The following is a 20164-nucleotide window of genomic DNA, read 5'->3' as shown; positions in this document are numbered from 1 at the left end:
TCACTATTGCATTCACTTATCACTGCTTCTGGCACAGTGCTACATGATCATGTCTGCGTATCAAAAACTTCTATAAAAAATATTCTGTTGCTTTTTTGATTTACTCACTGCAAGACTGGGCATCCTTGACACTATGCTTTACATCATGAATACGTAAGGAAAACATGGATACATAAAAAAAAAACATAGATCCCATAGACATCAGTTGTCGGTCCCTTTAAAAGCTAATGCATTAACATTAGACATGAATAGGCATGCACACAAGAAAAACAGAGAGAATGAACAATGAACCAGAGACTTGTATTTTTTTGTGTGTGTATCTGTCCATGCGTTATGTGCACATAATGATTCACCAGCTAGCTCAGCAAGAAATTTTTCAAGGAAGTGTAGTCAATGGAGCTGCACTTTTAATATGATGAACACAAATTTTGTAATGATATTTGTTATTTTTCATTCTTTTTGTCTTTTGCCATTGCCTTGCACAAAGCTGTGCCTCCACTATCGCCGGGATAGTGGATGTTAACTGAATATAATCAATGGAAAAAAATTATGTAACGCTGGTGATCACTGTTGTGTCATCACCCCTTAGATAGAACATGTAGTGGCACTCTGACGTCACTGAGGTCTTGAATTGTTGTATCTGAAATAGAACGCACGTGCCTGTGTGTGTGTCTGTGATGCCACTGATTAGTACCTGTGTATAGCTATATAAGACGGCCACGTAAGTGCATTGTGGTTCTTTTCTGTGGTGTTGCAAGTGGCACTAAACATGTGTTCTGGCAACTAGGCTACTGCGTACTTGAAGACACAACAATCACCTACAGCACATGTATGCTGGAAGGTCATCAGGTGTTGTAGAAAACAATTTACATCTGTTTTTGACAATTTGGACAAGAAAGTTGCAGTTCTTATTTACCTAATTTACCGTAGTGCCATTCAGCATTTGCTTTTATTGTCCCTGTACCATTCTTTCATAGCAGGCAGTACTGCTTTCAAATGAAAGATGTTATTATTTTATTCAGAGAACATAACAGACAATGGTATGCTATATGCTCCTGACATTGCAGGCAATCCACAGGCAGGGTTCGGGCCAGTGGTCAGCTGTGGCAACAGCTCAGGGAAATGGTAGCGCCAGCTCATTGCCAGCAGAGGCATGCTCTGAATGTGGGAGGTGCTTCCGTGTACGACGCCTGCTTCAGCTGCACCGCGACTCCGTTCATAGAAAGCTGCGCCCTTTCCTCTGTTCCTACTGTGGTCACCGGGCATCATCACAGAGCTCACTCAAGATGCACCTCCGCCAGCACACCGGGGAAAAGCCATTTGCTTGCAACCTCTGCGAGTACCGCACGGGTGACCACAACTCACTGCGCAGGCATAAGATGCGTCACTCTGGTACCAAGCCCTACAAGTGCCCTCACTGCCCTTATGCCTGCATCCAGGTGGGTTGCTGAACTTTCTCCTCGCCTAATTTTCATTCATTGTTCCCCTTTTTTCTTTTGTTTTTCATGCAGAAAGGATGATCCTAAAAGATTTTGTGTGGTTCACACAATTACATGTATATGTACCTCAAGCCTATTAGGCCTCATTTGCAAAAACGTTAGTGGCAACATTGGGGGCTGCAACTGTTAGGAAGTTGTCCAACATTTAGCAGAGTCTGTATTGAGTTTGTTCTGATTAATAATCTAGCTGTGTACCACTTCACCACATTTGTAGTAATTGGCCAGTGCCATTGCTTACTATTTACTATTATGATAGTACAGCTTCCCTGTAGTTATCTACATATGTAAATAATAGGCATGTTCAAATAGCAAAAGCTTTAAATTAAATCAAACATGAATATTAAAGAAAAAGAGCCTTCGAGTATTCAATCAAATGTAAAATATTTCGTCATTTCTATAAAAATGGAAATATAAAGCTTGCGTGTAGCCAATTTGATGTGAAATTAGGCTTATATACATTTATTTGGAATCTCTGTGATGCTGTCTGTGTAATGCACATCTGGACAACTCAGGACATTGTAAATGAGTAACAACTGCTTTCTGTTATGTGGGACACCACATGTCAGTAATAAATCAAAGGACTAGCATGTCAACAGATGCTTGCACAATGTTGTATTCATTGAAGGAGAGAAATGTGATCCAAGAGCAGTGCACCTTGTTTAAAGAGATGCAAACATAGCGAGACTTGCCACATAAATCAAAACGCCAAATTCCTATATGGGCTGCCGAAAAGTGAGCCATACTTATTGAATGAGCAGAAGTTATCTGCCCTGTGCATTTGCTCACTGGTGTGTCTGCTCAGAAATCAGAGCTCTTCTATACATTTCTACGGGCCTAAACTTCTGTTCCATTGTAGTCTGTCGTGCCCGCTTTCCACTTGGCTCGTCACGGTCGAGCAGCATGTGGCACACAACATGGCGCTCTACTGTGTGATCGAAGAGGCAAGCGAACTTCGGCCAGCTCATGGCCTCCGAGATTGCATCCATGCCAGTGCGATCTCTGAGGCCACGCCCAGCTGCTAGACCATGCAGCGCGTCACAGGGAGAGGGAGAAGTGAATGCACGGCCTGGGCATGACCCTCGAGATTGCCCTTGGAGGTCTCTGAGGCCAAACCCAGCTGCTGCTGCGTGCGTGGCACACCGTAGAAAAAGAGACACATGAATGCACTAATTCTCTGCACCGCTCTACGTAGCCACACAGCATGGTGCGACCTGCACGTAACCACCGAGATTGCACTGGGGAGATCTCGGAGGCCACACCCCGCTGCACCTGCCTGCGTGGCATGCAGAAGTGAATGCACAAATCTTTTGCACCGCCGCACGTAGCCACGGAGCATGGCACAGCTCACGCAACCAGACGCGCGCAAGAGAGCGAGGTCAGTGGAGGAGTGCTATAGTGAGCTGGTGCTGATGCGTGGGTGTGCAGCTATGCGCGGTGGTGAAAAAGAGCAGTGTTGCTCCATGGTGTATTCAACGTGGGGACATAGGAGTTTTGAGCTGCCACGGTGAACGAGTGCCAAACCCCGCGGAAAGCATTGTATCGGCGTTTAACGGTCGGGTATTTTTGGGTTTCGGAGACAAATCTAGTTCATTATAGCCATTGGCAGGACAATTTCATTTTGTTAAAAGAGGTGTGAGTATAGATGATGCATTATATTGTTTGTAATGACAATATAGGTGGTAGAAATGAGAGCTTTGCCAGGATGCAGAAAGGTGCTAAGAAAAAGGGATGTCGGGGTAAAAGAATGTGCATAAGCCTCTGACTTTCCCAAACTTGACCATGATTGCGACAGAAAGGCAATTTTGGCCTTATGTTTATTACTTATGCATAACAGTGCATTTAGTACAATACTCATTAGCTTGAATGTGAATAACGATACATCAACAGAACAACCTTTACGCGGCTTGTTTTATTTAACAGCAAGTGTGCATAGCTTGCAGCATAGGTAATTTGTTCTTTCTGTGTAGGTTTGTATTTCCTTGTTTGCTGCAGATTTAACTATGAACTCTGAGCATGCACACAAGTAGCATAATTTATGGCAGGTAAATGTCTCTAAAAATGTTGTACTGGCCATGGCTCCATCAGCAACGTCATTATAAAATAATCCCTCATTATAATGAAGTCAGCGGGACGGCGAAAAAAATTGTTTAAAGTGGTAATTTGATTAAGCGACCACTCCAGAAAAGCTAAAGCAGTCGAGCTTTTATTGCGCCACAACTCCAAGGAAATCAAAATACAATGCATTCAGTGAAGCAAAACTTTATTCATGAGCAAAAAAGGCAGTAAGCGTTGGCTGTTTCAAATTCTTACCGGATCTGAGCAACTCGTGCCCTAATTTGACCAAGCATTGCATGAGGTCTTGGTCGCTGCATTCAACTTTATTCCGCAGCAGGCATAGGTACTCTGCATCTGCACCATAGTTGGCACTTCACGTGGCTCTTTATCTACCGGCTCTTCATGCTCGACGGGGCCACCAGCAGTGTCAATTATCTCTGCATTCGTCGCTGAGGTGACCACAGTAGCGGCAGCGTCAGCCAACGCGAATGTCTCGAAGTTACCTTCTACCGTGTGCAGACGTCAACAGAGCCCTATGTCACGTACATTCAGGACGTCTTGGCTCTGTGCCGCAAAGTTGACATCCACATGACTGAGTCAGACAAGGTTGCCCACATCCTCAAAGGCATTGCCCATGACGCCTTCAACTTGCTCGTTTGCAACAGCGTAGCGACGGTGGATGCTGTTATAAAAGAGTGCCGCCGCCTGGATCTCGCTAAAAACCGACGTATTGACCAGCAGTTTGCCCGTCTGCCCAACACCCCAGCGACATCTTCCTGTGCCGACACTCCTCGTCCCAACAACACTGCCGATGTTACCAGGATCGTCCGGCGTGAGATCGAGGCCGCCTATCCGGCTGCCTTCGACTCCAGTCCCACCAACACATCTGCAGTCACGGTCTCACTGATCCAGGCAGTTGTCCGCCAAGAGTTCGAAAACATGGGTCTTCACACCATCTGCTCGGCCCATCGCCCTGATACCCCGCACCTCCACCAGATATGTTTCGTAGGAAGACGCAGACGAAAAGCTATGTACAAGTATATTTACAAGAAAATACGCTGCGCTTGGCCAAGAGGCAACAGCCCGTGCTAGCTTCTAATCGTCGTCGTCGTCTTCACACTGCTCGCCTTTTCGTGATCGCACATATTGTTCCGTAGCACTATCAATTGAGTTTCTACTGGCTTGTGTTCTGTATTTCTGCTCACATAACCCTCAAATGCCATTCAGGGAAACGTGCAGGGTGTCTACCAACCGGGAAAACCGGGAATTCTCAGGGGTACTTAATATTCTGGAAATACTCAAGGAAAACTCAGGGAATTGGTGCTTCTATCAGAGAAAATTAGCTGTAATTTTATTTAAAGGGAACGAAAGTCGCGCTAATGCTGGCTCGAGGGAAATATAGGAATCATAACGAATCGTCTTCGACGCTGTGTCGTCGGCTGGGGGAGTTGCCAATGTACAGTCAACGACCGATTTTCCGGACGCCCGATTTTTGGGACATGCCCGATAATGCGGACGGCTTCATGGCACCACCACATACCCCATAGAGTCAATGAACATGTGAAATTTCGAACGCAAGAACCCTTCGCCGTCTGATTTTCCAGATTTTTTTTGCCGTGGCCGAAGGTCCGAATCGGCAATAATCAAAGCCACCACCGCTGTTTTGATTACCTTGCTGCCTCGAACCGGCGCCATCGCACACAGATCCGCTGGCAGCCGTAGCCACCACCTCGGGAATGCTAGGCCTAGCTGCTTCGATGTTCGCTATTAAGGTTCTTGCCGTTCGGTGCCCTATTTTTCATCGAAAGAATTTGCCGCTGTCAGCAATGGCACTGACTGCGCCTTTGTAATCCTCGCGACTAGCTTCGAAGCTCGGAAAGCACGGCGCGTTGCATAATACCGGTTTCCTAAACTCAGCTTCGCCTCAGTGCACCAGTGTTACGTGGTAAAGCATACACGAAAGTATTGCGGTGAAGCATAACAAGTGTGGCAAGGGGCAATTGTCACGGGACACAGTACGTATTCCTTAACTATACACGCGTGCACCCGCCATCTCCTGTCACAGTATGAGCACCGATATGCCTAATAAGTGTGCTTCCAGGCCTTCAGAGCTTTCTCTGGCGTACCTGTGGCAATTTGAGCCCTTAAGGGCAGTAAAAGACATGCATTCATTTTGTCGGACATTTCTGCGGCCCCTAGGGAGCCCCAAAAATGGAACGTTGACTTTACAAGTGACCAAGAGGATGCTTCAAATAATCTTTGGATGCTTCAAATAATCTTTAGGGCGAACGTGCAGCAGAACGAGGACGAGAACGGAAAGGACCAACACATTGAGAAATGAACAGGAAAGGAAGTGTGCCGCCTCCTCTTTGAAGGAGCTTGAGCTCAGAAAACAAAGTTTTGGCTGACACCTAGATGCAGTTGTCCCTCGTCCAAACCATAATACGCTCTTTAAAGCAGTGAAACGCAACACTGAGGCATTGTGCGCGGGCTGAGGCTATGTCAGGACAGTTGAGGTTGACTTTCCAGCTGCTGAGAGAATCTCATTTGTGACAAAGTTTGGGCCTTGCACCAATGAGCTTGCTATCAATTGATAGAAATAGCTAATTTTCAAAAATGTTTGCTTTCGTATGCATCTCTTTTTATTCGTATTTGAAAATGCTTGACTCGATTTGCAATGGGCTTTACCATATTTTTCGAAGATGTTTTATTCGTTGTGCATTTTTGTAACCCCTCCCTTCTGTTTTCTTTTTTGAATAAAATAAACGCTACTCCTTACTATTCAAACTGGATTAAGTCGTTTTATTTTTATTTTTTTAATATGCTTACTAGAGAGTGACAGCATCGTGCGACATGTTGTCAGCCCATCTCGACATAAAACAAAGTTCAGTGTTACTCAGGAAATGTTGCAAAGGCATGCAGGGAAAACCTGAAAACTCAGTGAATTTGAAAACGTCAACTTGGTAGACACCCTGCAAGTGAATAAACGATATGTTTCAGCTTTTTTCTGCCTTTTGTTTCATTCGACCTGACGGAGTTTTGGCAGTCCCATGAGGATTGAATCAACGGAAGTTCAGAGTTTTTGCCTGAGGATATTTTTTTTTAACAATATGCATATATTTTGCACATGAAAGGTTATCAGTGCTGGATGGTGACTGTTGGCTTCATGTTGGCTCCGAGGCCAGTTTTGTACTTTCGTTTTAGGTACAGTGCATCAAAGATGCAGATAGTTTATCTGTGCTCTGTGTCTTCTATTTTAGTTTGCATAAAGTAGTGTTGTGGGAAAGCTCTTGTGATTGCAGAATGCAATTTTGCGTACTGCAGGCTATCGTTATGCAATAATGCACTGCAGTAGCACCGTGGATATGGCATTGTGCTGCTGAGCACGAGGTTGCGGGTTTGATTCTGGCCACGGTGACCGCATTCTGATGGGAGCTGACTGCAAAAACACTCATGTACTTTGATTTAGGGGCACATTAAAGAACCCCAGATGGTCAAAATTAATTCGGAGTCCCCCACTATGGCATGCTTCATAGTCAGATTGTGGTTTTAGCACGTAAAATCCCAGAATATATTTTGGGCTACATGGGAAGGCACTGTAAATCTTTGTCACTTAGTTTGTCCCAGTTTATAAGTGTCACATTGCCATATATGTAATGCAAATGAATTATCATCATGTTTTCTTCCTTTGCCTGCAGTCCAGTACATTCAAGAGCCACCTGCATCGCAAGCATCCAGGTCAAAGTGACAGCTTGCTCTTTGCATGCCCTCTGTGTTCATTCCGGACTGTGCGTGAAGACAACTACAAAGCCCACCTATCTGATCATAGTTCTTCAGAGGCACAGTCGCTAAATGGAGCCTCAGCACCAGCTTCTGCCGAACAGACGCCAAACCTTTCCTCGGCACTCACCTTGGGAGATATTGTTGGCTTTGCACAGTCTGCTTCATGAACCACTACTACCTTCAAGCTAAGCTCTTTCTTTTGCTTCAATTGTATTTTTGGGCCTGTTCGCAACATTTAAGAACCATTTAATATCACAGAACGCTGCCAAAATAACGAACACACCTCAGATAAGTCTGCATAACATGTAATACACACCACTGCATCAGCATGTCTGCTTAATTCCAGAGCAAAACAGGCAGTTATGCATGACCTGCCGTATTTTCGTCACCTTGTGTGTGCTTTGGGTGTCAGGAGGTCCATCCCAGAGTTAAAGCAGACACACGTTAACTCAATGCATAGAAGTCCTTGAGCTATGCGTGCTGTAGAACTAGAAGCAAGATTTTCCACTTCCGTCGTACAGAAATGCTGGTTAGTATGGTTGTCGCACTTTAGCAGCTTTCCTATTTTAGGTAAGCTCATGGCTTTCTTTATTCCTTTAGTTTTTCTCTTTCCCTCTCTGTGGTGAGATGCTAAAGACATGCAGTGAGAGGGTAATGCTCTTTTCAAGAGCATATTAAGAAAATGAATTTTGTGGAAAGCTGCAAAAATTCACACAGAATTCACTTGATCTTTTTTTTAATAGCTTCCTACTACTGTATAGTGGACGCCAACTTTTCCTTTCATTACTGTGTTATTGTAGAAAAAGCTGTCAGGATGTGCGTAATTCTTCAGTGTTCTTCATTTGGTGTTACACAGCGGCTGTATAGTCAAGGTTTATAGCAAAGGCTGCAGCCAATGTCCTCATGGAAACCACCTTTATGGCGCTGACACTGTTTATTTATCTACATTCATAGAACCTTGGTGTGGCTTGCCATTCATGGTGCCCTTTCTATGATTCTTCTGTTTCTAATTGCTGCATGTGCCTTGCTTTGATAACACACCTTCAGAAAACTTGCATGTGCTACAGCTCAGCTGCCTCCCTTGCTCACTGTGGATGAGAGAAACCATGTTTGTCAGATCTGTGATGATAGTGCTGCTCCATGGAAAACAGTGAGCATTCATTTCGCTTTCAGCATTGTTGCTTTGTCTAAACTGTTATCAGTTGCAGCACAAGGTAGCCACAGAAAGAAGGGGCTGTTACAAATAGCAGTGCATCACAGACTCTTTTTCTGCACTCCATGAGTGCCATACCCGCTCTGTTGTAGAGTGTCATTGAATGCAGTGTGCGCCTAAATTGAATGACTAGAGAGGGAGAAAAAATGTGACACCCTCAATCAAAATGATCACCCAATTTTGAACATAAGGAAAAATTCTACTTCCACAGTTTTAGTATACACCCTTTGACTTGCGCACAGAAATCTTATGATTCCAATCGATTTTTTAGACCTGATTGATTATTCGGATTTCCTCGTGACACTGCCATGTTTTCCATTTAACTGCTGTATAACAGCCTCTGAAAGTGTGGATGCCATATGGTGTAACTCAATTTTTTGGAGATGATGTGCATCACAGATATGGTGGCCATGAACAAAGTTGCTGCCAATCAGGTTGTCCCCCATGTGCCACTTTTGTTGGTGATGTGATTACATGACTTTTAGAATGCTGTAAGGCCGTCACTAGGAGATTTTTGCCAGAGTGTCTGCACTAAATTTTCCCCACGGGATCCCATCAAAGTGGGGCTAATTAGGCGTATGTGTGTAGGCAGTATGGCCTTGACAAAAATTTGCCGCCAGCTGAAAAGCAGCAAGCCATCTCAAGAAGCTCGCCACTAGTATCTTCGCACCAGTAGACCTATTTGACAGTTGGACTTGTGATCACGTGCACGGGCTAAACTAGCTGTTGAAGCAAAGATCACAGATCGCTGCCGATCTGCTGCTGGCAACTACCATGAACACGTGGCAAGTTTGTGTGCTTACTAGACAGAACAGCAAAAGCTTGCATATAGGCAGAGAGCTACAACTGAATTTGCGCAACACAGTCTAACCCGATTGCATCAAACAGCCAGTCGCGCACATTTGCCTGCACTTCACAATAATGCACAGCACACATTTGACTGCGTGACAGGCAATTTGGAAATGCATCTGCTGTCTCGACCATCGCGGTAAGGAAATTATAGAAAGCGTGAGGTGTGCATATACAGTTCACTCTGCTAAGACTAGTGTATCCTTGCAATTTTCACACAGCTGCCCAGCAGGAACACCAGTGTGCGTGTGCACAGTTTTCATACCGGCAGCAGACTGCCAAATGCTCCACTGCAGAGCCGATTAAGCAAAGTGTGATGATGTTTCAACTTTGTCTGTTTGTTGGTTTGCAGCCAAACTGACTGCACATTGATCACCCTTCTGGGAGGCGGGGAATGACATGCTTATCAAAAGTTCAGTTCTCTGCACAGCCTGAACGCATGAAACGTGAGCAGATTGGACTGTTAGCAGCACTCTGCTAAAGCTGTCTATTATTTCAATGATGCAATACATGGGGGAAAATTCAGCAAATTTTTCCTACCCCTGGCATTCTAAAGAGCAACCAATTTGATTTTACCATTGAAGTCCCCCCCCCCCCCCTTTTTTTTTTCGGACTACCTGTTTATTGAGACATTTTTGCAGCCCCCTGCAAGTCTGAAAAATCAGTCGGCGACTTTATATGCTTTCACAAGTCATGCAGGAGCATGGTAAGGCTTTGTCCACAAATCGCACATACCCATGCACAAGTTTTATGCTTGTCGATGTATTTGTGTATCTGTGGCACAACTTCTAGCTCTGAGTGGAGCCGCATGCACACTCAAATAATAATAAATAAATAAATAATTAAATAAAATGTATGACAAACACATGGCAGTGCTTTCCAACCGTGGTTGAGATGTTTAAATCCATCAGTGGAGGGCCTTAACAGTAGCTAGTCATGCAATAAATATTTGAACTACTAACTCCCAACTACTGTCTGTATGGCAACAGGTCCTTGTGTTTGTATGGAAAACCAGTTACAGTGAGGCAGTTTGTTATTGTCAGCATACCATTTGCAGTGAACACACTGCATTAGCCACACTGGTGCTTTGCATCTGTTTGGTAGATGCACCGGTTGCACACAGCAATGGTGCGCAGCCTGCATGGTGTCTTTTTGCGTGCAGGAAAATCTTCTGTGGGGCAGGCCTAATGCTAATGACAGTTTACAGCAGCTAGTGTAACATTGTTTTATACTTCTAATCTGCATTTCATTTTAGTAAATCCCTCCCCTCCTTCCCCCAAAAGCATGTATCCGAGAATCAAGTAAGTACATAAGCAGATTACTTAATGAAAGAGCTCTCTTATGGTTCATGGACTAAAATTCTAGAAGTTCTTGGCATTTGGTGAGCAGATTAAATGCTGCAAACAACACCATATATGATATCAAGGAAGGTAATTAGAACAAGAAAAGGCTAGGTGATATGTTGGAAGCAGCTGAAGCATTCCATTTTGCCATTCATACTGTCTGAATCTAACATAGCTCTTGGCTCTACAGCTCTATAATATGAATTCTGTAATTATTGTGTGGATTCCTAGTTTTAGTTGTAGCGTTAAAGTTGGGCCATCCTTTATATTTCAGATGTTTAAAAAAAAAGTGACATGTACGCAACTGCTGCACACCAACAATTTGCATGTTTATTCTGCAATGGCTTTGCAACAACCTGAAGAAATTATCCCTGGAAAATGTGACTAGTTCTTGCTGTCTGCTGTGAGGGGCACTCCACAAAAGCAGTTTTGGTCCTGCTTGCAGGGACCACAGTTTTTGCCCCTAGTCTAGATTATGTCTCTGTGGCAAACTGGAATGCACTGGTTACTTTGTGGCCTGGGCACTGAGACACTGCATGTGCTCGACTCTAAATGCTCTGCATTCTATTTGCTTGGTAAGGACGCAACAGGCATTGCTTGAATATTGGGCACTCTTGGCCATCATCTGATGTTGACGATGGATTCACTGCTGTGTGGTACATAGAACTGGTGCCACGTCAGCCAGGCTGCTGTGTGCTTTTGTCTGCTGTTCCTGACAGTTTCTTATCTTGATATGATCCAGTTCATTCCATACTGCGCCCTTTTGGTATTTGATGAGCCACAAACAGTGTCCCCCGATTTTATAGGGCAGGGCCAGTGTAGTGTAAGAATTCCTTTCATTCCATTCTATTCCTTTTTTTATCATCCACCGTTCACAATTGGCAATCACGGTGATAATGTGGGAGGAGTGTTGTTCAGACTACCGACAAAGCATGAAAAGGAACAGCACTGAGATAGATTCATTGCATAATCACAGCTCTAGATGCCAATGGAACACCCAAGTTTTTGCAAAGACCAGTATAACCAGCTACCACATAAGTCACTTTCCAGTTGATTTATATCATAGAGCTGAGGAAGCTGGCAGCAGGTTGTAATTCTGGGGCTGTCACCCCAGAAATTGTTACTAAGTTGCAGGAATGACCATCAGTGACAAATTAAATTGTAGTTAAATTTGTCACAGTGTGAGATGTATAGGCAAGTGGGCTGTACCGGGATATTGTACTCAGGGGTAGTGGCTATGTTGGTGTGGCATTTTGATTATTTGTACAGTATAGAAACACCGGGTCAATGAGTGCTGTCTATCGGCCTCTGATCATGTGTCCTGTATTGCCGCACTGTACATATATTTAGAGACAGGTTTGGTTGTAGAATATGTGAGAGGACCTGCAGCAAAGGTGGTTTACCTGAGGCCATTGCTAGAGCCTGTGATAGTAATGGGTCTCCAATTGTTCTTTCTGTTAGTTGAAGGGGTAACAGTTGAACGTGAGTATCTCCCAGGCAGTGGGGTTCATTAACAAATGCTGGAAGTACCAGCCTACTGGATGTATTTGTTTTCTGGTGTAGCTGACCATATTGGTAGATGTAAGTGTAGTCATATTTAATTACTTAATGCACTAGTGCATCATCCTTGGTTACAGCACTTGTGGTACTAGCTTCTTTTATACCACTGTCTGTTAATAGGGGCCCCAGCAAAATGTGCTTGTGCCTAAGCAGTAGTTTCAGTTCTCCAGGAAAAGAGTCACCACCCAAGCACTTCATACAGATGGTTAACCAGCAAAGCTGAAACATGTGGCCCCAGTGTTTATCACTGGAATAATCCTGATGGTTCATTAAATGACGGCTTGGTAGGCTGCTGGATCCTCGGTATGCAGTTGCTGCTTGTGCTGGGCTGCACGAGCCTGTTCTTGTGCCCGGAGTGCAGCATCGGCACGGCACAGATGAGCTCGTTCCTGGTTCAGCCCCGGGCGTTGCTGATAGAAAGCTGCCTGCTCCTCAGGAGTATATATGACACGTGGCCTACCCATTTCAGAGCTGGAGAGAAACTGCTGTGCACGCGCTCGGCTGCGACGGAGAGCAACGATGTCAGTACTGGCGCAGCTAATCCAACACCACCTAGTTAGCACAGGGCCTTTTCACTCCATGACGTCATGTTATCTGGCCTGACTGCCATAAAATCTAATAGGGATGCTCCCTAGTAGGCAACAGTAATTTTGACGTCACTGCTTTCATCACGCCAGCCTTGTCAATAAAAACTTCAGGCCAAGTAGCGTGACGTCATGGATTGGAGTAAACAGGCCTTGTGCTATCTAGGTGGTGTTGGCTAATCATGCGCCTCTCTCTTTCTCTTTCTTTTTTCATGCACATGAGGTTGCACTGGAGGAGTTTTCGGTGCACAGGCGACCTATAGACGGACAGATGAATCGGCTAGCCATATACAGCTTCACAGTAACATAGGAAGGATTTCCAGAGTACTATTCATTAGAGGTATATTCTGTTTTTGCGCACATTTTGGTTAGTTGTCGCCATACTTTCAGCTTGTTGGTTGCGTGATCACACAGAAGCGCGCAGCTAGGGAGAGAGAGAATGGTTACACAGCATGTGTGCAATCGTGTAATTGCTGAAAAAGGAGCGTGTAGCTGGTGAAAAACGGATCATGTGGCACTACTATATGTGCTTGGGATATAGCAGCTGTGCTTGCTACAAGATAGGCACTTCTCATAAAGCAGCGTAGCTCTGCCAAACCACTTGGTATCAACAGGCTGCTGCAAAGAGGGAGCAGTGCACTTGACGCATTGTTGAAGAGAGGCCAGTGATATTCTGCTGTGCTCGAAGACAACATGCCTGGGTGCATTTACACAAAGCTAACTTACATCAGCAGCATAGCCCGGAGGTTCATGCTGGAAATGCAGAGGCCGACTGATTGCAGAAGCAAAATTCAGTGCTTTGAGCTTGGGAGTTGGAGGCCTGGTGATTTGTTGGCTTAAGGTCTAGTGCATTGAGTTGAAGCAGATACAAAGCTGTTGTGTCAGCAGCAAAATATATGGCCTCCAACTCGGGAGGCAGAGGCCTAGTGATTGCATCGACAATAAAATCCAGATATATGCTTATGCGAAGTGGAAGTGCAGTGGAGATAAGGCCAGGAGGCCACGCACTATAACCAGGACAACGAGTTCCAGGCACCCAACATCGAGTTCGCTATAGCGAGACATCATTCGAGGCAGTGGGCAGTCAACTGCTATACAATTGGTGTTTGGTACATATCAAGGGAGCTAGAAAACTGTGGAACTCCTCTTAAGCATAACTGCGAGTCGGCCTAGTTGGAACAGATTCATTATTTAATAACTTTTTGTGCGCAAGCAGACAGGGACAAAGAAGAGGGGCAACACAAGGACGAGCGCGTTCTAACAACTGGTTTATTTTCGAAGAACTTCCTGCTTAAATACCCACAGATCTGCGCGATCTAGTCAAACAGAGCACGCCTATAGCGCATATAACTCTTGAGATAAAATGCCGTGGACCAAAGCCACCCGGTCAACATAAAAACATCAAGGCGCATGTAACAAGCACTTACGATGAACATACGTTATAGATGTGATGACAACAGCGAATTTTCTTTATCCAGCAATGAAACAGAAGGATGGCTGATGCATTTTTCCTTTTGTTTTTCAATCCAGTGCACTTCCACAATTTCTCTTGCGGTTTGATTCTTATGCCTATACAAAATTACGGTGCTACTAAGACACGGTGAGCAATCGTGTTCTTGACAATGCATAGCCAAATGCGTACTAGGGCGACCTTTCAGACTAGATAAGTGTTCCCTTAGTCTCGTGTTGACGTAGGGCAGACTTCGAGATGCATCAACACGATACTAAGGGAACACTTATCTAGTCTGAAAGGTCACCCTGGTACGCATTTGGCTATGCATTGTCAAGAACATGATTGCTCACCGTGTCTTAGTAGCACCGTAATTTTGTATAAGCATAAGAATCAAACCGCTACAGAAATTGTGGAAGCGCACTGGATTGAAAAGCAAAAGGAAAAATGCATCAGCCATCCTTCTGTTTGATTGCTGGATAAAGAAAATTCGCTGTTGTCATCACATCTATAACGTATGTTCATCATAAGTGCTTGTTACATGTACCTTGATGTTTTTATGTTGACCGGGTGGCTTTGGCCCACATCATTTTATCTCAAGAGTTATATGCGCTATAGGCGTGCTCTGTTTGACTAGATCACGCAGATCTGTGGGTATTTAGGCAGGAAGTTCTTCGAAAATAAAACCAGTTGTTAGAAAGCACTGGTTCTTGTGTTGCCCCTCTTCTTTGTCCCTGTCTGTTTGCACACAAAAAGTAGCTAAATAATGAATTCTTCTTTTCTCTCTCTCTCCCTCTCCTGCTCGTGAGCGTGAAATGATGCTTGTCATATTACTTTTAGAGCTTCTTTTGGTATGAAAGTTGTGATAAAAGACAATGAATTTTATGGCAAAAGGTTGGCGATTATGTTACCATCTGGAGCCAATAAATTCGATTAGATGTATAATTTGCCAAGTTTTAGTACAATGTCCAAGTGGAACTCAAAGGCAAACGAAAAGGCACTAATAAATAGTAACACTGCAGTAGTACATGAAAGGCAAGAGTACCAGACCAATAACAGCATTTGGCTACATGATGGCACTTTAAAATGTAGCCCATTTAAAATTTCACAGTGTTATTTTAGGATGGACAGAAGTGGTTTGTATAATTGGGTGGGAAGAGCTGAGTGGTGGCATGTGGTTTATAAATCTTTTGTTATGCTTTTTCGTCACTATAACAATTATGAATTAGTTTTGTGGGTTGTGGTAGATTTGCATTTTCGTGGTAGTATTTGGTAGGCTTGCTTTGTAGTCATTTCTAGTCAATCTTTGGATCTATCTATCTAATTTTTTTTATAACAAGACTACCATTCCATGCTCTTTTTCTTTTCTACTATTTCTTCCTGCATGTTCACCCCCCCCCCCCCCCCTTTAATGTTATGTGATTCACTTGGTTGCAGTAATACTCTTAGCTGCTTGTTGAGGGTTCCTCCAATTTTATTTTGGGCTGCCATATAGCAACAGTGTCTTGCACTATTTTGTTTCTTTTAGCACCAGTAAAGTATGTGAAATGCATGGTTTGTCAAAGATTTTTTTTTTTAAATGTACGGTGGCATAAACTCTGTGTCAGTGCATTATGCAGAGTCATGCATGTTTCTTCTCTCAATGATTCACTGTGCATGTTGTACCTTGTGCAGCTACAACATGCAAGCACTGGTGAATCCTAATGCAAAAGTAACACTTGCACCTTATCCAGGGAAAACACGGGGAATGCAGGAGATGGAAATTCAAGACGACGAGCAAAACGTGAACAAGGTGAAAGCAGGAGCCATAGCAGGCTCCTACTTGCACCTTGTGTCACAAATTTTTTTCTGTGGCTTATTGAAACTACTGAACAGTAAAGTTCAGCAGCTGAACGCTGTTGCCCATTCCTGGAGTTGGAATGTGAGTGTGCACTCTTGTCCCCGTATTCTAGAATGTACCTCCACTTGATGCTCCATCTCGACTTTAGCAAGTTGATGGCAGAGCTGCCCCCTGACCGGAGCAGTCACTATGCTTCATTGACGCTGCACAGCAGTTCTTTAGAAGCATAGTGTCTTGTTCAGTTGATCGGTGGCGGTGCACTCCACTCATTAGAGCTTGCTGCCAAATTGTTAGTAACTGAATGGTGAGTTCCAAAGCCTTGCTTTGGCATTATGCTTTTCTTAATTTTTTTTTTTTATCTCGTCTTGAAGGTGCAGTCTTAGCTGCATTTAACCATTAACCGATAGTATGCGTAGTACATGAGCTGTTAGACCAAACTTTTGAACAAGTAATCTTCAACAGACTATCATTTCTCGTTATACTAAAGTACTACAAAATTTTCTTCAGGTTTCTAAAACTGACATTTTTTTCTCTTTTTCTTGCTTTTAGTTTTATCTCAGCACCTTGGTTGATCACACTTCATCTGTTTTGAATTCTCTACATGCGGTTATTTCATGCTCTCACTGCCTTCGGAAGCTGATGCTACTTAATTGCAGGTAGTTCTCATGGTGGTAGTTCAGTGTTTAGTGTTCTCAAAGTGGCGACCTCTGTGTGCAATGTAATGTCCGTGTAATTTTGTCGGCTTGAAAAACTAATTATTTGACTGCGCCAAGTTTTTTTATGTTGGAATGGGAAACGTAAACATGAGAACATTTGACAGAAGTTTCTTTGCTTGTAAACTTGGTCCTTGGCTTTTTAGCTCACATCACAGTACATTTGGCTTACCTATCTTGCTATGTGACGTAACTCTGTCTTCTACCAGGTGTCACTATATTAGTCACTAAGCTGATGGACACACTTAAACTTTAAAGCTTTCATGCTCTCTTATCCCTTTATGCTCAGTGTGTGTACGGCTTTTGACAAGTTAGCTATCAGTTCAACAGAGCTGAAGAGTGATTGCAGTGACCTGTACAATAAAGTCATTATTTGTTGTTTGTTTCATTGTTTTAAACATGCATTTTAGCCTTGCTTCTGGTGACAATCTAACTTCTGTGCTGTTGTGTGAGATTTACCCACCTGTTTTTTCGTGTACTTTTGCTACGAAGCTTTTTAAAGAGAGTGTTTGCATACCAGGCTGGTTTTAGCCAAGTAGATCGGATCTTTCTTTTATTTTGCATCATTTTGTGAAGTAAATTGTTTCAGTTGCGGTTAAATTGTAACTAATAGTTGTAGACACAGAGGTTTAGAAGATCAGGACAGCTCATTTAATTCAAGGCAAGTCCTTTTGAATTTGGGAAAATCTGTAGAAACCCCTGCAAGGTTTTTACTGGCTACACGAAATGAGGGCTTACATGCCACACATTCAGTTGATGGTGTAAAGCAGACACAGAGGTGTTTTGCAGTAGAGGAAAAAAGAATTTAGTGAAAGGTAAACTTGTATACTGCCACAAGAGCTTGACTTAACTGGCAGTGATGATGTACACATTAATGTCAAGAGGCCAAAGAAAGGCGGCACCTTGCCCTGCATAAATTCAGTTTTTACCAATGCTGTTATGAACTTTTTTTGTGTGTGTTTGATCAAAAGTATTTTTTGATGCAATGTTGAGCCTTAGAAGTTGGTTTAGTTCAGTCTGGTGGTTTGAACATCATAGGCTCTTGTGCTAATCCCTGCCTTTATAAGAGTGGTAGTCATCTCAAATAGCAACTAAGAGGACAGCTCTTGCCTTTGTTTGTTTCGAATCAGGAGATGTGTGCTGTTTTAAATTAGATTCAGTAGTTTCTGCTAGCATTTTATACCACAAAATTGCGTCGCTTAATCGGTTTTGAAGGCAGCTATGTGTGTATTTTTTTTCACAGTGTCAAAAGAAATGCATTTCTTGGCGAAGGCTTGATTATTTTTGTCAAAAGTCTAATTGAGCTATGTTGGAAATGTTTCATAGAAAAAGGGATTCTGCTACAGTGAGCACTATTGGTACTAGCGATGCTGTTTGTAGTTCTTGTGCTTGGTCTTTATGTAAGAATGTTGATATTGTGGGCACCATATGTGTTTTTGATCCCCTTTACTATTTCCGTGGTGTTTTTAGTTGCTTTTGTTTTTAGTTGCACTTTACTGCGTATCTTTGCAAAGGTGATTCATGGAGTCTCATATCTTCATTGACCTAGTCCTTTTGTGCAACTGAATTGTGATCCAAGTGCCTTCAAGTAACATTTGTCATGTACTGTTTTTATTAAACTGCGGTGACTTGTGGCTGAAGCTCTTGGTTACATTTTCCTTAAGTGCATGTAGCTCCTTATATAGTATGAGTAGAGGGTATAAGTATGACTTGTCATTTTATTTTATCCATTCAATAAGGAGCATGTACGTTGTATTTCAACATTTTAGGGTCTGAAGACCTCTTGGTAACAAAGAAAACTGCAACACAGTGTAGTAGTACAAACATAAAATGCCCTTTATCGCACCTTCTATACAATAAGCCGGCTAGCCGAAATGCAAGGAATGTGACATGCTGAAGTATTGAGGTTCATCCAAATGAATCATGTTCTCCCATGCCAGACACCAATGCCTAAGTCATTTGTGGGTGCTGTTTTACAAACAAAGGCGCATTCGAGTGATCATGGTGCCTTGCAAACTCACTGGCTACAATTCATTGCAAAATGTATGTGCTGTAAAGTACTTAATATCTTTAATTAGTTGATTATTTAATTTGATTTCTCATTAAAGTAATGTCCACCTTTTGAAGTAATACAGCTCAAGGACTAAATTAGTACCATCTGCCACAAGCAATCTAAAGAATTATATGTAGTAGCAGTCGCCTAAAAAAAAAACAGTATAACATCTCATTGGTATTAATAAGTGCACACAGACCTCTTAATGAAATAGCACATTACATTCAATTGCTTCTTTGAAATTTCTTGTATTTGATCTGCCACCATTCTTGGACCACTTCATGTGCACCACTGGTATGTACCCATTCCTGGCCGATTCCCTAGAAGGAGTATGTGTCACTGGTGACATGATATAGAAGCCTTAAATGTACTTGCATATCTGTACTGTGGCATGTATATTACATATGCGCCGTTCCCCTCTCTGCAAACGCCTCTCCCCACCATTCTTCCCCCTACAAGAATCGAGAATCTAAAACATTGGATCAAACATGTCCTCGTCATATTGTTGCATCGTCGTCTCACACTATGTCCACCTGATTTGATGTTTGTATTTCGGCATAGCTTGTGAATGACGTGCAGCGACAGCGCAAGCATAATTCTCCATTTTTGTTGGGGGTGCAGAAAAGCACTCCATCACTTGGCACTCCATGGTGATCAGGGGCGGGGGCAGGACTAAACATTTCATGTGGCTCAACGGAATCGAGACCAGATATGAAAGTCAGTTTCTTCAAGGCGAATCTAATGGCACATTCGGCTGTGCCTACCGTTCTCTAACTTGGATTGCAACGATGCGGAGCCCACTCTTGATCGGAGCCAGAGAAAGCGTGACCAAGCCAAACGTGCAGCTGTTCGCCAGAGCAATCTGAGGCCAGAAAAGGAAACTTGTGTTCGCGTCTTCTGTTCCAAACAAGCAAGTTGCACAGGCATCAACACACTGCTGCAGCAGATGCCATGACAACAACGGAAGCTACAGGAACCATGTGACCGGAACTCCGCCAGATCTCTGTCGCGCCCCCAGGTCGAAGGTGAGAGTGCCTCCGAGCGCTTTAGCTGGAGCTGGGCGCTCTTAAAGAACAAGCCGAATGTGTTCAAAGCGCTTGATTTTGACCAGCAAAATATGATGCATACTGCCAGAGCGAAATCACTCTGTGGCACTTGAAAATGACCAGCCCAATATGATTAATATCTTCCGAGAACACGTTCCCGTCATGGTCTGGTGTCC

General features: G+C 43.4%; 1 protein-coding gene across 2 annotated transcripts in view; it reads left to right on the top strand.

The window, feature by feature from the left end:
- LOC126544838 (uncharacterized) overlaps positions 1-18529 on the top strand; it is a 34109-nt gene extending 15580 nt beyond the window's left edge. Inside the window, exons 5-7 of one of the 2 annotated variants that reach the window (XR_008608780.1) lie at positions 1068-1439; positions 7253-13226; positions 16726-18529. Coding sequence is in view for 1 of the 2 variants with exons in the window: in XM_050192338.2 (XP_050048295.1) it covers positions 1068-1439; positions 7253-7504 (624 nt within the window). In the remaining variant the exon portion in view is untranslated. Of the gene's footprint in view, positions 1-1067; positions 1440-7252; positions 14684-16725 lie in introns of those variants that run through there. The other variant, XM_050192338.2, reaches the window with a different exon arrangement.
- Positions 18530-20164: the final 1635 nt, after the last annotated feature.

Source organism: Dermacentor andersoni, chromosome 1 (genome assembly GCF_023375885.2).
Source record: "Dermacentor andersoni chromosome 1, qqDerAnde1_hic_scaffold, whole genome shotgun sequence".
Classification (NCBI taxonomy): domain Eukaryota; kingdom Metazoa; phylum Arthropoda; class Arachnida; order Ixodida; family Ixodidae; genus Dermacentor; species Dermacentor andersoni.
This window is presented reverse-complemented; position numbering and strand designations above follow the sequence as displayed.